At 53.8% G+C, this 20,413-nt stretch overlaps 1 protein-coding gene across 2 annotated transcripts; it reads right to left on the reverse strand.

The window, feature by feature from the left end:
* Positions 1-2,160: 2,160 nt before the first annotated feature.
* On the reverse strand, positions 2,161-19,318 carry E2F2 (E2F transcription factor 2; the record flags this gene model as incomplete). Of its 2 annotated transcripts, none has more annotated exons than XM_079926036.1 (7): positions 2,161-2,423; positions 7,505-7,697; positions 9,118-9,232; positions 10,760-10,918; positions 11,743-11,962; positions 13,564-13,669; positions 19,067-19,318. In XM_079926036.1, the coding sequence occupies 7 exons, from the start codon at positions 19,316-19,318 to the stop codon at positions 2,161-2,163; spliced, it is 1,308 nt and encodes a 435-aa protein (XP_079782162.1). The 2 variants fall into 2 exon arrangements, with proteins under 2 accessions (XP_079782162.1, XP_079782161.1); XM_079926035.1 differs by having other exon boundaries at positions 2,161-2,456; positions 9,118-9,260; positions 10,758-10,918.
* Positions 19,319-20,413: the final 1,095 nt, after the last annotated feature.

The following is a 20,413-nucleotide window of genomic DNA, read 5'->3' on the forward strand; positions in this document are numbered from 1 at the left end:
AAAGTACTTGACGGAACTTGGGAGGTTTCAGACATCATCGGGAAGAAAGAGGCACAAGCTTGTTTCCTACACCAAGCCTGAGGCTTGGCCTGGTGATCCCGCCACTGGGCCAGGACAGGTGTGGAGGGGACAGGATGGCGGGGTCGCCAGCTGCTCTGGATATAGGCCATGGGCCCAAGGGACAGCCTCTCTGTCCAGACCTTTGGCTGGGCGTTGGGGAATGAGCTTCAATTCTGGAGGGACTTCACCATTAAATTCATTTCCCTTTTCTATGATTTAATTCTAGGAGAAAGCTCTAGACAGAGCCCAAGGCATGGAAGTCAGACAGCTCTGTCCTCAGATATGATGGCGCATGGCTAGATGGCAGCCCAGCAGAGACCTCACAACAGCCATGCCATCTCCAGCCCCACCCGCCCCAAACCACATCCCAGGCAGCACCCCTTCCCCCCACCCAAGGGCCAAGGTGGTCCCTTGGCCCTAGGCATGCTGGGCTTCAAAACTGCCTTCGGCTGAGACCCCTGTGAGTGTTTATAGAGTAGAGACCAAAGTCACTTCTGTAAAGCATAACAAAACTAGCCCTGTTTATAGAGCAGGGTATCTGTGACCATTCCTGAGAGGCCACTAACTTGGGGACCCAGGAAGTTGAGCCAATGACAAGGCCTGACTGTCCCCGGCTGGGCATTAGCTCACATTGGACCCCACCCCCAAAGAAGCCCACCTTCCAAGCTTCAGAAGCCAGTAGGTCAGCTCAGGAGCAATCCCATGGAGCCAACTTCATATCTGAGACCAACTTAATGCTACAAACTTAAAAAAATAAAAGTGCTGCCCAGCTGAGCCCCTGAGGAAACCTAGCTCCCTGAGGGTGGGTGGTGGGTCTCTCAGACCACCACCCCTGGCTGCCTCTCTCAGGAAGGTACAGCCTTGGTTCAGCCCAGAGCCCCCCACCCACCCCAAGCTGGGCGGGGGAGGAGAGCTGACTGCCCCATACCCAGCTGGGCTACGGGGACAATGTGGGATGGTCAAGTCTCTGGGGGATGGGGTGAGGCCAAAAGACCTTCTTAGGACCCTAAGCCGGAAGAGGTAACATGAGCCCGTCTCCCCATTAGCTGCCAATGTCTGGTCTGCCACGGAGACGCTCCCTGTCACCCCTTCAGCATCCTGTGATGCCACCAAGCCGTGGTCACTTCTGTCCCTGGGGGTCTGTGTGAGAGCTGGGGGAAAGGGGAGGTCCTTAAAGAATCACCCCCTTCAACAGATGCGGCAAAAAACATCCTTCCAGGGCAGGGGAGGACGATACCAGCAGCTCCCAGCAGAGGTGCTTCCTGGCAGTTTCTTATTTTCTGCTCACCCTTGTCCTTAGCGGGCCTGTCTCTACCGCCCAGGTCCTCAGTGTAAAACAGCCCCTGTCCCAGCAAGAGGCAACAACGGAGGAAAGGTGCCCACAGCAGCGGACAGCTGCTTCCATGTTCGTGCCCCAGTTTCCCCGGGAGCTCTTCTGGGCTGACTCCCTGGCACCAGCTCTGGGACAGAGGAGACCAGGAATCCCGCAGCCCCCGCTCGAGAGAATTAGGAGGCTGAAGTGCAACTGGCATTCCAGCAGACTGGACGGCCCCTGAGGCCCGGTCCCCCACTGCTGGGGGGAGTCAGGGAGTTGGCCTGGGCCCCTGCAAGCCCCGGCCTGCCCTTGGACCTGTCTGAGGAGACGTCTTCCTAGGAACTAGAACAACCTCCCTGCTAAAACTCAGGGAAGGCAAACAAACAATACTCAACCTGAAATAAATACAAAGGCATTAAGTGCTTCTTGATAAACTGAGGGTCCTAACTGCCCCTCTAAAGGCAATTGCGGGAACTCTCCTTGGACCTGGTCACCTCCCCTGTGGCCCTTCACATGAGCGATCAGAGGTCAGAAGACTGGCTGGGTCTTCCCAGGCCCAGTTTCCATGAAGGACAGGACCCAACCCCTGACAGGCTCCTTCCCCGTATCCTCCACATTCCCCCGACAGCACTGGCCGGCAGGTGGTAGGTAGGAAAGGAAAAGGGGGGACCCCCATACCCTGAGGGCAGCACCTCGTGTCACATCCTGTGCAGGCAGAGGGCCTGTCAGTCTGCCTGTGAGGAGGTAGAGACTGGAGGGGTTGCCGGGGCGCAGGCAGGGGCCATTCAGTTAATCAGCAGGTCCCCAAGGTCATAGGTGTCGAAGAGGTCACTGATGCCCTCCCCGCCGTCCAGGCCCCACAGGTAGTCGTCCTGGTCCAAGGGCGGGGAGAAGCTGATCAGAGGGGAGCTGCACGGCAGTGTCGGGGACAGGAACTGGTCCTCTGTCTGCTGCAGGAGTGGGTGTGGCAGCTCCAGCATGCTGTCGGTGGCCTCCAGGGGGACAAGGGACGGCGGGAGTGGTGGCAGGACCTGCTGGGACGTCAGCGCTGGTGCTGGAGACAAATCGACAAGGGTTATGTCTGATGCTGGTGCCCGAAAGCCTCTGGTCAGACCTCCGAGAACAAAAACAGCCTCTGGTCTCTCCTACCCTGGCTCACGCCTGACAGCACAGGACACCCTGCCCTTTCCCGCCCCAGCTCCAGCAGCCCCCTTCCTCACCCACACTCTCTCCCCTCCCCTCTCCTGTCTCCACACCCACCCCCAGCTTCTGCAGTCACCCTACCCGCTTTCACCATCAAGGTCCTGGCCCCTGAAGTCACTATGTCTTTTTCCTGCATCATCAATTCCTCTCACTCTCCTAGATCATTCCTGTCAATACACAGACATCCTCTAATAACTCTTATCTTTATTATGTTTTTTTGGACTCACCATGCAGCATGTGGAATCTTAGTTCCCCGACCAGGGATCGAACTCACGTCCCTTGCATTGGAAGCGTGGAGTCTTAACCACTGGACTGCCAGGGAAGTCCCTAATAACTCTGATCTTTACAGAGCATTCTCCCCTGACCTCATGACTCTCTCCAATTACCGGCCCATTGTACTGCTCCCTTTCACAGTGAAGTTTCTTAAGAGGTACCCGTGCTCACTCCCTACTTCCCCACCACTATTCACACTTCAACCCACTCCAACCTGGGGTCTGTCTGAACCAGTGCCCTCCATGTTGCTAAATCCAGGGGTCAGTTCTCTGGCCTCATCCCATGTGACATTCCGGCAGAATCTGATGCAGTCGTTCACACCCTTCTTCTTGAAACATCTTCACTTGGCTTCGGAGGTACTAGATTCTCCTGGTTTTCTTCCTACCTCTTTGGCTGCTTCTTCCTGGTCTCCTTTCCTGGATCCTCCTCGTCTTCTCAACTTCTAAACCCTGAAGCCCAGGGGCTCCATCCTCCGATTCTTCTCTCCTCTGGCTGCACTCCTCGCCAGGTGATCTCAGCGGGCCCCATGGCTTGAAATCCGTCTCCAGATCTACTGCCCCCAAGTGGATGCCTCTGGCACAGACACCCCCAACCCCCCCCCAACCCCCCCCCCCCCCCCCCCCCCCCCCCCGGCTCTGGGCTCCTGCTACATCGCTACTTGATGGCTATGCTAGGTCAGAACTCAGCACGTCAAAACCAAACTCCCGGGCTTCCCCCAAACCTGAGTCTTCCCCCATTGTATTTAATGAATCCCCGCCCACTCAGTTGCTTAGGCCAGAAGGCCCAAGAATCACCTGTAATCCTGCCATTTCCCCGCATCTGACCCAGCAGCAGGTTCGGTCACCTCCACAACCAAATCAACCCTCTAAGCTCCCCGTCTCTCTTCAGTCCCGCTGCTGTGATCTGCGGCTCGCCCCTTCCTCTCACCCAGGCCCCTGCAGAAGCCTTCTCACCAGTCACCTTGCTTTGACTCTTGGCCTTCGCAGTCTGTGCTGTGACTTAAAAATGGCTTAGAGGGACTTCCCTGGCGGTCCAGTGGTTAAGACCCCGTGCTTCCAATGCAGGGGGCGCGGGTTCGATCCCTAGTCGGGGAACTTAGATCCCAAATGCCAAGTGGCACGGCCAAAAAAAAAGTGGCTTAGAATAAAATCCAAGTTCCCACCAGGACTGAGCAGGCCCGGCGCGACTTGGTCCCGGCCTTCCTTCCTGGTCCCTCTCCCGCCTCCCTCCCATAGCTCACGCTCACCTCTCCAGACACACTGGCCATCACCTACTCTTCAGTACACCAGCTCATTTCCATTTAGAGGTAAGGACGTGATTCCCTACACAGGCACATGGAGCAGGGCGCCGGAAATCTCCTGCCAAATACACCCTGACGCCCAGAATCTCACCATCTGGGTCGCTCCTTACCAGCCAAGCATTGCTTTGAAAATACAACCATGTCAGTGTGCCAGACCGCCTGATCAACCTCGAGCTAGCTGAGTAACTGTGGACAAGCGACAACGTTCATAGGTCTCCGTTTCCTCACCCTAAAACGGGGATGATGATTATACCTGCCTCAGGTTGTTGAGAGGCTTAAATGGTAAGTGCAGATAAAGAACAGCTGGTCTGCAGGCTGTCCTTAAAAATAGTTCCCATTTCCCAAGGGCTTACTCCGTCAGCTCTGATCTCAAGGAGAGGCCTGTTTCACCTTCTTGGACACTCCAGAAGCCCCAGGGGGAGGCACTGTTGTTATGTCTATTCACAGATGAGGAAACTGAAGCTCAGAGAAGCCAATTAAATGTAGTATTTGAATGAAAAACAATCAAGTGTTTGTTTAGCACATCGCAGAGGCCTGCGTGTGTTAGAGTATGAGGCCTGGCTTGGGAGTGAGGAAGAGGCTGTGGGCTCAGTCCCCAGCCCCTCACCAGCTACAGGACCCGGCACCTCAGTTTTCCCAGTAGGAAAAATAAGGACCCACCACCCTGAGTTGTGGAAGCAGTAACTGAGCTATCACATGTGAGAGCCTTTACCTCAGGTCCGACCCCTCCCATCCATCCCTCCATCCATCCATCCATCCTCTCTCTCTCCCTCTTTCTCTGTCTCACTGTACCACATCCAGAAGAGAACTGCTCTTTGTAACATCTGTGCCTCCACTGCACCCTGAATGGCTCATGTTCACTTAAATATCTCCAAACCCACACATAACAGGTGTCCAGTTCACACAAGCTTTTAAAAAGTCACATTCACGCTGTATCGTTACCTGAGACGCACCCAATAATCATGAGGGAGTTTTATTTAGTGTCCCCCTTTTTGGAGACGTGGGAACAGAGGCTCAGAGGGGTTAAAGTGACTCCCCCACAGTCACCCCATCAAAGGAGGTGAGATGCAGACTCACACTCGAGCGTCCCAACTTCAGCTCCTGTGCCCTCAGCCACATGTAGTTTTAAGTCAGAAAGTCACAGCCCGGAGAGATGTTCAATGACTCAGGTTCAGATTCGTCCCATTACAGATGAGGGAAACGAGGTCCCCAAACAAGAATGATTCCCCTGGTGGCGTCAGAACTAGGATGGGAGCCTGGGTCCTAAGACTGTAGTGGCCTCCTCTTTGGACCAGGCCCTTGGTGCTTGTATCTTGGTGCTTGTATCTTAGGCCAGAACATGGAGCACGTGCGAGTGCATGTGTGTGTGTGTACACCTTCTGGAAAACTTCCTCCTGCTCCTTTCAGCAGGGACATCACTAAGAGACCACGTGGCCAGGGCGAAGAGGGGCAGCAAGGGCATGGGCCCTGGCACAGAGCTGACTTCTGGGCTGGCCCCTCCGCCTACTGTTCCGTAAGCCTCTATCTAGGCTTTTCGGGCCTCAGCCTCTTAACTTGTACAACTGAGGTAAAATCCTTGTCCTTGCTTATGAGGTAGGGTCCTCCACCTCTGCCCAAGGTCTCAGATGACAACTGAAGGTTCTAACTCTGGAGAGCCGTGCACTTGTTGACAGTGGAGCAGCGAGAAAGCAGAGTGTGGGAGGAGGAGAGAGAACAGGGTGGGGCACAGGTCTGGACTGGGAGATAGGCACTGGGAGGTTCCCGGAGGGACAGATGGTCGGTTCAGGGACAGCCCTGGTCCTGGGACTGGGCTGGAACACAGGAGAGATGGCTAGAGAAGAACTAGGAGTCTGGGCTCTTGTCTGAGCTCTGCCACTAACTTGCTGTGTGACCTTAGGAAAGTCACTTGTCCTCTCTGGGCCTCAGTTTATTCATGTGTAAAATGAAGTGTTGAGTTAAATCAGGGGTCAACAAACTTCTGTAAAGGGCTAGATAGTATTTTAGGCTTTGCAGGACACGTATGGTCTCTGTCACACCGTCACTTGCCCTACGCCGAACCCCCAACTCTTTAAAAATGTGAAAACCATTCTTAGGTCATGGGTCATATAAAAACAGGCCAGATTTGGCCTGCAGGCAATAGTTTTATTAACCCTTGAGTTAAAGAAATGGAATGCAATCTGGGTTCTGTGGACACCTGCCTCCACCACCACACACACAAAAAGCTTCCTCCACCAGACCAGTTCTAGCTCTGCATTTGTTTAAAACACTAGGGCTCTATTTAGGGGAATTCTGCTGCTAAGAAAACAAAAGCGGAACACTGGCCTACATGGCCTCGAAGGATCCTGCCGATCTAACCTGATCTCAGTAAAGGGCAAAAACCATTCTGGGGGAGGGGCCTTCATAGGCTCCCATTTCTACTCCTGTCCAACTCCCAGTCTCCCTGGGGAGACCTCGGGGACTCTCCCACCTCTTTACTCCTTGGCAACGGCCTCATACTATTTCCTGCCCGGCATAGACAGCTTTTAGCTCTACCACCCACCTCCCAGCCACCGTCCTTCCTTGATCTGTTCTGTGCCTCGTGGAGAGAGCCCTGGGCTAGAGTGTGGAGACCAAGGTTCAAGACACAGCTCTGCTGCCTCCCAGCTAGGAGGCCTTGGGCAGGTCCCATCACCTCTGTTTCAGTTTATCTATCTCTAAACTGGGAACAATAAAACCTACCTCAAGAACCGCTGTGAGGAGTAATGTGATAATGGATGTACCTGGTACACAGTCGTGGTTAAAACACCTTAGTTATTATCTCCTAAGAAAGTGCTGAGCCTTCCTCAGAAAACCTATAATTTCCATTTACTATGGGCTTATTGAGTGTTAGGAGCTCTGCCGTTAGGAGCTGTTACAGAAGTAGCAGTACTAGTGGCGGTGGCCGTAATAATGATAATAATAGCTAACAGTTATTGCCAGGCACCGTTCTAAATGCTTTACCTATATTAACTCATTTAATGTTCACGAACTATGAAGTAGATACTATTAATTACTATGCCCAAATTACAGATGCATAAATTAAGGCAAAGAAAGGTAAAGTAATTTGTCCAAGATCATATAGCTGGTAAGTGGAAGAGGTGGGATTCAAACCCAGGCGCTCCTCTGCCCAGAGCAGCAACAGTCTCCCCACTGAGACAAGGAACGTGCATGTGCTTTATAAAGTGTAAAGGGCAATGCACACGTGTGTGGGAGAAGGACTGTATCCCCTGCTGCTGGGTAGAAGGTAGGTACCCAACAAATGCTGACAAGGAGGAGGGAAACTCTAAGGCTGGTCCCTCTCGGCATCCCTTGTCCCTCTGGACAGAGGGTCTCACCTGAGGATGCCGTGGATTCCGTGATTCCAGGGTTGATGGTGCTGCTGGGCTGGGTGGGGCCAGGGCTGGGACTGAGGGCAGAGGTGGAGGGGAGGGGCTCCTTGGCAGGACTGTTGGGCTCCTGCACCTCTTCTGGGCAAAGGTAGACTTCGATGGGCCCCTGCGTGCTCTTCAGATATATCTGCAGGTTCTCCTGGAGAAGGAAGAGAAGCCAGGTCATGGCTCTGGGCAGCTGGACTTACTCATGGCTCAGTGGGTATGGATGGACACATGAGGCTCCCACCATCCACATGAGCACGCTCGGCTCCTGAGCTGGGTGCTGGGCCTGCCCCATGTGGTCTGTGGTAGACATCTGTCTGGCCCCAAGACCCCCTTCTTTTAGGGAGAGTGCCTTGATTTTCCTTTGGGCAATCACTCCTCCCCCACTCTCAGGCCTGAGCTGGTATCATAAAAGCTATCTTTGCCACGGTAAGGGGAGAGCCCACCTGGGAACGGAGTTGGCCAGAAAATGGCAGAGTGAGATGGAGTGTGAAGCCACCTTTACGACACGGTTTGAGCCTCTGCATCCAGCCTTGCCTGCAATCCCCAAATCTCCCCCTGGACCTGTCACTTGGTTCCCCCCTCACTTAAGCCAGTCGGACTTGGCTTTCTGTTATTTGTAACCAAGAGACTGACACTTGGCTTTCCTGCCCTTGCCTCCTGCCCACCTCGTACCCACAGCTTGAGCCACAACCGGCAACGCACATGCCGCTGCCGATCGCATTCAGGTGTCCACGCCTGCGCCCAGGCAGTCCCTTTGCCGGCCCCTATGGGCCTTATATAGCGTAATGCTTTTCCACTAAACAGATTATTTCTGGAGCCCTTATCAGACTCTGGGCTGGGGGTACCACATGGGTGGAACACGGCTTTGTGGAGGTTACACTGTAACAGATGAAGCAGAACATAATTATGTAATCACCAATATATCCCGGCAAATGGAGGTTAAGTGCGATGGAAAAGAACACGTGGTTATGAAGTCTGGAGGTAATCAGGGAAGGCTTCTTGAGGAGGTGATGTTCAAGTTGCGACCTGTAGGATGAATAGCCGTAAACCAGGCAGAGAGAGGGAAGAGCACTTCGGCTGGAGGGAATAGCGTGTGAGAAGGTCTTGTACTGAGGTCAAGCTTAGTGTGGTGGGGAAACGGCAGGCAGTTCAGTGTGGCTGAAGTAGAGACAGAAGGGGGTCAGCATGCGAGAGGAGGTGGGTGAGGTCAGAGCACAGACAGCCTCATAGAGAGTGTAAGAATTTTGGTCTTTAAACTAGGTTAACATGGAAGGATTACTGTGAGTACTGACATTGCTGTGCGTGAGTGCACGTGTGCTTGCGCATGGGAACGCAGGGGCTGGTGGGATGCGGAGAGGAACCAGGAACAGAGATTTTCTCCAGCTGGTACCTAATGCCTGATGCCCTTTCCAGCTTCCGCCACTTCTGCCCCAGCTTGGAGACCATCAGTCTTGCCATGGCCACCAGCATGGACCAGGGAAGCTTCGGACTAGGCAGTGCCTGGAACGGAAACTGCAGAGCTGTCTGGAATGTTCCTAACCCTGCTCTCCACTAAATGCTTCCCCTCTCACCTCGCTCCTGTCAGGCACTTCCAGTCTCGTCTGCGGAGGGGCCTTGACAGCGATCACCGTCTGCTCCTTAAAGCTGCCCACAGCACGGATGTCCTGGTAAGTCACGTAGGCCAGTGTAGGGGCAGGAGAGTCAAGAGAAGTGACTGTCTGGTCAAAATTAAAACTCCCGGCCTACTCGGAAGGGATCTAACCCACCTCTCAAAGACTCTGAACACCCCAAAACTGTAACCTGTTCTTTTAATCTCATAAACTACCTTGGACCCCTTTAGAAATGGGGGTATGAATCATTAAAAAAAATGCTGCCTTATATCAGCTTTTTACATAAAGGCTTCATCTACCAAGCTAGATTTTTAGCTCTGAGAGGGCAGGAAGACATGTCTTATTTCTTTATATTTCTCACAATGCCTACTATCCTTCCAGAAATACAAGGTCAGATCCAAATACCAATTAGATGGTCCAACCATTTGCAAAAAGTATATGTAAAGCCATTGCAAAGTCTATGCTCTTTGACCTCATTGTTTCAATCCTAGGAATCTAACCTAGGGAAATAAGTAAAAAACTTGAGAAAAGTTTCTATCTATAAAGATATTTGGGACTTCCCTGTTGGCACAGGGGTTAAGAATCCTTCTGCCAATGCAGGGGACACGGGTTCGAGCCCTGGTCCGGGAAGATCCCACATGCTGCAGAGCAACTAAGTCCGTGCGCCACAACTACTGGAGCCCGCACACCCTAGAGCCCGAGTGCCGCAACTACTGAGCCCGCGCACTCTAGGGCCCATGTGCCTCAACTACTGAGCCCATGTGCTGCAACTACTGAAGCCTGCGTGCTTAGAGCCCGTGCTCCGCAACAAGAGAAGCCACTGCAATGAGAAGCCAGGGCACAGCAACAAAGACCCAGCGCAGCCAAAAAATAAAAAAATAAAAATAAATAAAGATATTCATCACAATGTCACTTTATAAAACCGAAATCTAGCATTGATCTAAATGCCCATTCTAGGCCTTATCAACAAACCATAGTGGTCTGAGTAGGACATTCTCAAACCATTTAAATATTCCCTGGCGGTCCAGTGGTTAGGACTCTGCACTTCCACTGCAGGAGGCACGGGTTCGATCCCTGGTCGGGGAAGTAAGATCCTGCAAGCCGTGCAGTGTGGCAAAACAAAAACAAACAAACAAACAAAAATATATATGATGTTAAACCATACAAAACTGCAACATCAGCAATTTCATGTGGACCAACCAAATAGTTAGGAAGGACATGTAACAACATAAAAACCACCTATGGTAGTACACTAAGTGGAGAAAAGCAGAATATAAAACGTTGTATACAGCAGGTACACACAGTATTTAAATAACACACACCCTGTGTGTAGCTAAGGAATGATGGCTGTGTTCGGGTGGCAGCTCTTTTTTCTTTTCTCCATTTTCCAGATTTATAGAAATGTACTTGTCTTATTTTTATAATGAGAAAGTAACTTCAAGAGACCCAAGAGGAAAAGCCACTGAGGAAGGAAGAAACAGATATGCGAGACCCCTAGGGTGGATCAGTCCCTGCAGGGAGGTACTGCATCAACTCTGGGTAGTTATGAGCATGCAACAGGCCCCCTGCTCCCGGACCCCTTCCTCCCAACCAAAGAGGATATCTCTTGTTGGCCTTGTCCTCCGTCAGGTGCTTGAAGTGCAAAGAGCAGCTCTGGATGAGCTGGTCCAAGGCCTGCTCCATGCTCATTAGCTCCTTCAGCTCCTGCCCCAGCTGCTGCTGCTTCCCAGGCCGGGTGGGGTCTTCAAACAGTCCTCTGCCTCTGGGGACAGAGCAGTCCCCCAGTGTCAGTCTCAGTCTACATCCAGGGACCCCAACCCCAGGGCTGCTGTGCAAAGCTGCACAGACGATGTGGGCAAAACTCCAGGAAGAGGCCATTCACATGGTCTATGATGGTGCCTCCTGGCTTGTACAAATCAGTGGTCCTGCCTAGCTCCCAGGGAGCTGCCAGGGATTGGAACTTGATGTTTGGGGGTTGGGCTAGGGAAAAGAAACAAGTCAGGGCCTGACACCACTTTTGGGGGGCTTTCAACTCTACCCACCCTATGCCCCAGGCTCCCCCAAATGGCAGGGAGCTGGAGTGACCTCACTCCGGACTTCTCTGCCTGCGTTCTCTTAGAGTTCACGCCAGGGGTTGCAGGTCTGTTCTTTAAGACCTTATAGAAGTGAGGAACGGAGTCTGTAGTACTTATATCTCAGCTGGAAGGAGTCTGGGTTACTACTGCGCAGATCCCAGAGGACTTCCCTAAGTTAGAAGAGGGCAATATTGGGACCCCTGACTGAAGAGGATCTGGGGTCCTCTTAGCCTTTACACGTCCTATAAATCATTCTCTGACCCTGCCATGCTCTCCTAATACTACTTCAGCATATACACCTGCTCTTCCGTCCCCCTCGTAAATACATTGGCTCCACCCGCAGCGTGTAAGCTTATTAGATGTTGCCCTTCATTTCCCCCGCCAGCACTTGTGCCCATTGGATGTTGCTCTCAGGCCCGCCCCCTACATTCACAACCTCAGGGTATTGCCCCTGGCTCCACCCACAGCACGCGCACTCATTGGTGCCATCGGCCCCAGCCCAGGCACTCACACCCACTGGATGTTGTTCTTGGCCTTCTTGCGGATGAGCTGGATGCCCTCCAGCACATTGGTTATGTCGTAGATGCGCCGCTTCTGCACGTCCAGCACCTCAGCAGCCCAGTTAAGGTCCAGGACCCCATCCTCAGACTCGCTCAGGAGGTAAATGAATTTCTTGGTGAGCAGCCCCAGCGACGTGTCATAGCGAGTCTTCTCCCCAGGCGACTTGGGGGCTGACGAGGAAAGGCGCTCAGCCATTGCTCAGAGAGGGCCCCCTGGGGGACTTCCTCCATTGACCTGGACCCACTTTCCAGTTTACACCCTCCATGTAAGCACCCACTTTCCAGTTTACAGAGCACTGGGAGGGAGGGGGTCATTCACCACCATTGTTCAAACAGGGAATCTGGTAACTAGAGAGGCAAAGTGACTTGCTTAAGGTTTCACAATCGGGGGCAGCGTCGAGGCTGGAAACCAAATATTCTAACTCTTGGTTCGCACCTTTCCACCAAAGCTCAGGGCAGCCATACCGCCACCACCACTAACAACAACAAATGCTTACTGTGTGTAGCTCACTGTTCTAAGCACTTTCCATATATAACAAATTTAATCCTTACAGCGCCCTATAAGTTTGGTGTGTAACCACCCCCATTTTACAGGTGAGAATACTGAGGCACAGACAGATTAAGTAACTTGCTCAACTCACTCAGCTAGAAAGTGGCAAAGCTGGGACTTAAATCCAGGCAGTCTGGCTCCAGAGTCTCCCTTCCTAACCATTACCCTATCCTGCCAGTTATGTGAGGAATTTGGAATTAGGGTAGGGAGGGAATGACAAGAACATGTTTATAGACATGTTTTTTTCTTCCCTTCCAGTTTTATTGAGATATAATTGACATACAGCACTGACATACAGACTTGCTCTTTCTTTCTATGTGTCATGCAATGATTATCTGAGAGGAATCAGTCCTATTATGTCACATGTGGCAGGTTCATGAAAAAGGTCCCTTTCTTAATGAGGTCGATGTCACAAGACCACATCTCAGCTGCAGCATCTTAAACCACAAGAAGACTTTTGCAATCTAGTGACTTGCAAGTCATATAGCAAGTTAATGGCTAAACTAGTTGTGGAAACTGAATTTTAGAGAGTCTCAGATTCCTCTAGAAGGGGACTTTAGAATCCCTTAATAGATAGACAGCAAGTATTTGGCACACAGACAGTGTTGTCAATTTTTGCATTCATGGCAGACATTACTAACTGATTAGTGCACTTGGGGTCCTTCAATAAAGAGCTCTGGGCAGCCCCTACTAATCAGTTGGAGAGGAAACTTTCTTGCTATTCCCGATCTAGCTGCGCCTTGCTTTGCAGATGAGACAGCTAAGATTCACAGAAGAGGAGTGACCAGTCAGGTGAGAACAGAGTCCTGACCAGACCCTCAAGCTTGCCACCCAATAACATACCTTCTTTATTAGGTCTCTGTCTCCCTGAATTAGAATTCCTCCCTAACGCAGTTGCTTCAACTCCCTCCCAAACCAGAATATTGACCGAAAATATCAAGAGGCAGAAACTGGGCTCTGGTCCTGACTCCACCGACTAGCAGTGTGACCTTGGGTAAGTCACCGAAACTCTGAGTCTCCAGTTGCCTCATCAGTAAAAGGGGGATAATCCACCTGCCTGGCAGGATCCAGTGAGAAGGCACAGGAAACTGCTGTGTAAACCAGAAAGTGTGCTACAGATATTAGCCCTGGTGATCTGGGCAGGGCTGCTGCCCTCTGCCCCTCCCCACCCCACCTCCAGTCTCCTGAGCCTGCCCTTAGGTAACCCATTGGTGTGGCTTACTTTTGGGGCTGGGGAGGCCATCCACTCTAATGCATTTCCGCTTGGGAGTCCGGAATTCAGGGACCACAGGCTTCCCGATCCCCTCCAGGTCCAGCTTCCTTTTGGCCTTGGGGAGAGAGAGGGGAGAGAGGCAGCGTTTGAGAATCATTCGTCCTTTAGCTTCTCCCCGACTTGGGGCCAAAGCACTGAGGCCACCAGCAGCCACCGCCTGCCTCAATTTGCCACCAGTCCTGGGTGAAAAAAGTCACTGTACCTGGTAAGGAAATATCAGTGACCTGAAAAATGAGCTTTCAGGGGAAGGAAGTCCTATTTCTGAGGGGCACACAACACTCCCATCTTCCGAGGCTCAGGCACTTGAGACTACCAAAGCCAGTCTGGGTTTTAATACAGGCTTCCTTAATAACTGGACCCGACACCCGCCTCTCTACCCCCCTCCCCCAGGCTGATACAGTGAGGAAGGAGAGGGGAGGGCCTGAAGCACATCAGGCTGGGGAGAGCGTCCGCACCTCCACTGCAGAAGCAGCTGGCTCAGCCAGACTGGGTGCCCATCACAGGCTCACAGCTGGCCCTTATCAGGGTGGGGCTGGGCATCCGCCCAGGCCCAGGGGACTTCCTGGCTCAGTGCCACACCCCAGGGAGGTGTCCACATCGGGAAGCAGTGCAAACATCCCCCACCCCGCCGTTTGGGCTCCAGCTCAAGGGCCCCAGGGCCTCCTGAATAGACTCTATTTGCCATTCTTTCTTTGCTGAGAGGGGCAGACAATGAATCCTTCCCCTGTGTCTTAAGGACAAGCAGCTGAGGTCCCCCTGCTCCCCCCTCCCTGTTCCCGCCAAGCTTGGGAAACACCTGCTGGGGAAATCAAACCACAGACCCATCTGCTCCTCTCCACCCCACTGCCACCCGGCCTCAATTACGCCCAGAAGCTGGGCTGGCCCGGAAGGGGCCTCTCTCCTTGTTAGGGCTGGGCAGAGGCAGGGCTGGGGCACTGGGGCACAGGTCAGGGACCCAGGCATGAATCTCCCTGCTCCTTCACGGGCTCGCTGTGTGACTTGAGGAAATGCGCCACATCTAGGAGCCTCAGTTTCCTCCTCTGTAAAATGGGGTGGAAAATACCCACCGCCAGGGGCTGTTGTAAGGATTCAAGGAGATAACGTTTGTAAAGCACTCAACCCGTGGCTCAGCGTTCAGTAGGTGTTCAGGAAATGCAGAGTCCCTTCCCTAAAATCCAAACTCGGCCTCTTCCTAGACAAACTATTCTGGGGATCACTGAGCTCATTTCCTTCTTCCCTTCCCCCAGTCACCCAGACACCCCTACCTTAGTTGGGACAGAGAGGTCTATTTTAACTTTTGATGGTGAGGTCATGCTCAGCAGGGCTGAGACTTCTAACCGCTGCTGAGCACAGGTGGGCTGACACGTGTGGGAGGTAGTGATGGCTCTTCCTTCTGTCAGCTCCCTTCCCCCTTCTCATGCCTCCTTCAGGAAGTCTTCCTGGACTGATTTGAGGAGCCCTGCTCCTGGGTTGGAGGAGCCTGGATAAGAGGATCCTCCCCTCCACCTCCACCCAGACCTGGACATGATCCAAACACCACATCTCCCTGCTCATTCCTCTTTAAGTCCTTCTGGAAAATATTCCTTTTCTAACCTCCCAGCCTGTGAGATGCTAGATTCTAGGGAAAGTGACCTGCTCTAGTCCCATCTTGTTTAGAGGAAAAGTCCTAATCATTCACTGAGACCTTCCACCTGCCCTAGACCAAGCCCCAATGTTCATCACCTCACTGAATCTTCCCAACGCCATGAATCCCAATTTTACAGCTGAAGCAACTGAGACCTGGTGAGCCCAGGACAAGGAGAGGAAGGGAAGTCAGGCTGAGTTCTACCTGAGGCAGGGGTGGCAGCCCAGAGTCTCCCCAGCCCCACTCACATTCACCTGACGGAAGCCAGCCCCTACTGAGTTCACAGAACACACCAGGAAGAACCTCACTACCTGCAGAGCAGGGAGGCGGGGAGGGCCTTGAACGGAGTACCTGTGCAGGGCCTATCACGTGCTCATCAGTCCTAACTCAGTACTGCACTCTCTCTCAGTGGACGAGAAATGGAGACTCATAGAGGTTAAGCCACGTGCCCAAGGCCACACAGACAAAGAGCAGAGCCAGAGTTTGAACCCAGATCTGTCTGACTCCAAAACCAGGTATTGGGCTGTTCAGCTCCATGCCATACACGTTGCCCCAGAACTTGCTGAAATTTGAGCCGAGGCCTGGTTATGTCCACCGGCCCCCATCACTTTACTTCACACAGACACACACACTGGCCCCCTCCCTTTTCTTCCTCTCCTTCACCCTTATCCTGCACTGTCAGGGTCCCTAAGCAGCAAACTGTCCCCCAGCTGAGGACATCTCTCTGACACCTCTGAGCACTGCCCAGAGAAAAGTCAGCTCATCATGGATGGGCCTGAGCCTGCAGAACGGAAGTGGCAGAGGACAAGCCCAGGAGGACAAGGACCAAGGAGAGGCTGAGCACAGGCCTTGGAGTCAGAGCTGCCTGGGTTCCCATCCAGGCTGGGTGAGCTGGGCAAGTCCGCTGACCTCTTGAGCTGCACCTGTAAAAGGGGGTGCTCTGCTCCTCCCTCCTGGAGGATTCAGTGAGGGGGCAGCAAAGCGCTTGCTCACGCGGGGGAGCTGCGATCACTAATGCACCAGGGCCACCACCGAGGGGGAGGTTCAGGGCTGAGCTGAAAAGCGTCAGGGACGTGCTGAGGGCAAAGGCCAGCTCGGCTCCAACCTGGCCCTCTTAGGCAGACCCTTTGGCTGTTTCTTAAAGGCCTGGTTAAGATTCGAGCCCACCGTGCCAACCCCGAGAGAGAAGAACGGAGCTCCTTCCTCAGGCAGCCCTAGAAGTGAGAGGGCCAGAGGCCCCAGACACCACCCCCTTGCAGGCAGCCAGGTGAGGTAACCGGGGCTCAGAGGGGAAGTGACTTGCCGGAAATCACACAGGGAGTGGAGCCAGGTCTCTCCTAAGCCCTAAGTTAGACGGTGGGGGTAGGAGCCAGTGGAAGGAGTTGAGAGCCTTGCTTCCAGATCCCCGCTCTGCCTCGTGGTGGCCTGGGAGGGACTCTCTGCCTTGCCTCCCTAAGCCTACATTTCCTCATCTGACCCACCTTGTACGGTTGTTCATTAAAATGTTCATTTTCTTCCCTGGTTCTCAGAGGAAATTTGGAAAAGACAGACAAATGAAAAGAAAAGGAGAACTCTGCAGAATCCCACCCTCTTCACAGGTTCCTGCAGGAATGACACAGAGTGAGGCCATGTGCCCGGCTGGGGCAGGAACATCCCACGCCTCCTCCAGAGGTGCCGGAAAGAGCTCTAGTCAGGGAACCTGGGTTCCCGCCTTCATTCTGCCGTTGATCTTGGTCACCGTCCCTGGGCAGTGCCTAAGGTCCCTTTAAACAGCAGTTCCCCAACAAATCCTGCTCACCCTGCACTTTGCAGCCTGGGCACAAAACAAGTGGCCACACCCAGGGTTGGGTTTGGAGCTGCTCCAGGTCACACCCTGTTAAAATGAGTAAGCAGGGGGCCAAGGCCTGCCCACCGGGTTTTGGGGCACAGGGAAGCCAGGGACTGACAGGAAAGGGGGCTCTGGGCCCCAGAGGCCTGTAGGGTGGTCTGATGCAAAGAGATGCTCTCGCGTCTTGGCGTAGGACTTGGACAAATGAGTTCATGTCTCTGCTCAGGTTCCTCATCTGTAAGATACCTCATCCCAGGCATCTTGGCATCTTGACCAAGATAAGGAATGTGAAGAGTGCCAAGCAGTGCCTGGCACACGAGAGGCATTCAGTAAAAGAGCCATTCTTGCTGTGATCACTGAGCCCCTCCGGGAGGGAGGTACAGACAGATGCACTCAGCTCCTCTGGGAGGGAAGCAGTTCAAAACCACAGCTGTTACTGAAACTCTGCCGGGTCTCCTGAAAGCAGCTGGCCAGAGGAGAGACTGGGCCCACCACTGAGCACCCTCCCTGGGGGCACCCAGCTCCTAAATCAGGTGGTACTGGGGAAAGTCAAGGCTGCAGAGAAGAGACTAATAATGATAACCTGCCCTGTGGGTCATATATTTCCCTATATGATCTTGGACAGGTCACATCCCCTCTCTGAGCCTCAGTTTCCCCCTGCAACATGGAGCTACTAAAACCATCCACTTCATAGGGTAGAAAACTATTTTAGACTGTAAAATGCTGAACTAAAGATAAGTAAAAACTCCCGGTTATCCTTGGCTGCTTGACTTGTAAAATAGGAATAGCACTCCTGCCGCCTTCCTCCTAGTTGGAAATAATGTACAGGAAGGGGTTCTGAAAGTTTAAAGCCTTGAGCATTGGCAAAGCAGGATTCCAGTAGCAGGGAGTGGGGCTCTCTGCCTGCAGCCAGCGGTGGCTGGAGGCCAAGCCTGCTGATTGACACAGGTCAGATCAGTGCCTCTAGGGCAGAGGGGGTGGTCTTCTCCCTGTACTTGAACTTAACTCACCACTCACAACAAAGCCAACCTACAACATCCCCATCTCCCCTTCCTGGATCCTGCTTCCAAAACCCAGGACCTGGAAGAGACTTGAGATGAGTTAGTCCCACAGCTACTCTGTGCACGCACACATTTTCAAGACAAGGAAACTGACGCCCAGACCAGGGCCAAGACTTGTCCAAGGACACACAGTGAATTAGCGGCAATCAGGACCAGAAATCAGGCTCTCTAACTATCACCCCCACCTCCCAGGGCTCTTCCAACTCCACCCCACCCTATGGTTGTTTCGATTCTCACGGGCTCCAGGAATTCCACTCCCAAAAAACACACCCTGTGCCTGGTGCCACCACACTTTAGGCCCTCCCTGGCAACGGTCCTGCCGCTTTGAGAAAAGAACAGTCAATCTGAACAGGAACCTCAGAGGGCTGCCCCCACCTTGCACCTGCTACTGGCTGTCTGGGACAGAAGACGGCCTGGGGGAGGACCTAGGGCAGATAATTGGGAAAGAGTTGGCCGGATGGAAAATGAGGCGTCTCAGCCAAACTGGACCTGAGAGACCTCCCCCTATTTTAAAGCCCCCATGGTATCCCCAGGCTCAGTTCTGTGCTTGGACAATAGCAGGTGCCCAGTACTGGTTTCTGGGCCAAACAATGAATGAAAGAATGAATGAATGACAGCAAATTGACTCCGTAGACTTCCCCAAGGTCACAGGGTGCACTGGGCGTAGGGCGTTGGGTCTCCACACTCCTGATCCAGTGCTCATTCCATTCCACCCCAATGGATGAGGTTATTTCATCCCAAGTCTGAAAATGAAAGGCTCTTCTACTTAGATATTGGGGCAATGGGTTGTTCTGGAAGCTGAAAGCTCCCCTTCTCCCTCCCCAGACTCGACCTGCCTCACTCAGACAGCTCCCAGGCGTCCCTCCCGCCCGTCCCACCCCCGTAAAAGCAGAGAGGAAAGCGGTGCGGGGGCGGGGGCGGGGTGGTCCCCAGCATTACCGGCAGCCGGCCAGCAGGCACGCATCGCACAGCTTGGCCCTCCGGTCCGTGGGGGGTGGCGTCGAGGCAGGTGCCCGGCGCCGCAGCAGGAGGCACAGTCTGCGGGTACAGCTGGGTGTAGTAGGTGGTGGTGGCCGGGCAGAGCTGAGGGCTGCTGAGGCCGGGCGGCCACAGCTCCGTGGGGCTCATCGCGTGCAGCCCCTTGGGGGGTGGCCCCGCGGCCGGAGCCAGGGCCCGCGGCCCTCGCAGCATGGCGAGCGCAGCGCCCCCCTCCCCAGCCGGGCCTGGCGCGCCCGCCGGCACCTGCGGGCTTCGGAGCCCGCGGCGGCTCACACGGCCCGCGGCATGGCGCGGAGGCCGGGCAAGGCCGGACCCTCCCCTCCTGGCCCGCCGCCGAGCCGGGCAGTGCTTGGAGATCGCCGCTTGGAGATCGCCCCGCGCCGGCGGCGGCGGCGGCAGCACGGCCAGGGGATGCCCCGCCGCGAGGGCTGCTGCGACCAGCAAGGGCCCCGCGCCCCCTAAGGCTTCGGCACCTGGGGTCTGGCCCCGTTCGGGAGTGGTCTCTGGGATGCCCACGGGCTCAGCAGAAACGCGTTGCGCTCGGACGGGGGAGGGGGACCGATTGCACCGACTCCCTCTCGCCTCGCTCTCGAGTCCTTGAGCTTTTCTCTGCTTTTTTTTTTCTGCTTTTTTTTTTTTTTTTTTTTAGCGCGAAACTGCGTGCCGCGAAATTCGGATCTCCCGCGGAAAATGCCGCGCTTCGGTTGGTCGCTGCAACAGGCACAGGCTCCACCCCCCGGAAGGACCCGTCCCCGAGGCGGTGATTGCAACACGAGCTGGATGCTTAAAGGGGACGCCACAGCTGCTGTCGCCCGGCGCCCGCCCGCGCTGACAGCCAGAGAAACAGACTGGGAGGGTGGTTCCCTCACAGAGCTGAGGACTGGGCCCGAATTCCCTGGGGGTGGGGGCAACATTTTGGCGCGGAGTCTTGACCTGAGCCCAGACCCAGCACTACATTGCCCAGGCCACAGACCTTTTGCTAGTTTGCATTATAGGTCAGCCAAAGATAACATATAGGTATTTATATCGTTTTACCCACCCCCCCCCCGCTAAAATGAAAGCCAGGAAACTGTTCTCTTTCTTGGCAAGGGGGCTGAGGACGGAGCCTAACGTTTATACCTCTTCATAGGGGGTACTAACGTCAACTGAGTGCCCACAGTATGCCTAGCACTCTGGAGATGATTACATCTTATTTAATTTGAGCCAACAGTCGTCAGAAGAGGAATGATGATCTTCGTGGTAAAGATGGACAGTCTGAGAGGCTAGGTAACTTGCCCAGGGTCACAC

This window comes from Stenella coeruleoalba, assembly GCF_951394435.1.
Source record: "Stenella coeruleoalba genome assembly, chromosome: 1".
In the NCBI taxonomy this organism is placed as follows: domain Eukaryota; kingdom Metazoa; phylum Chordata; class Mammalia; order Artiodactyla; family Delphinidae; genus Stenella; species Stenella coeruleoalba.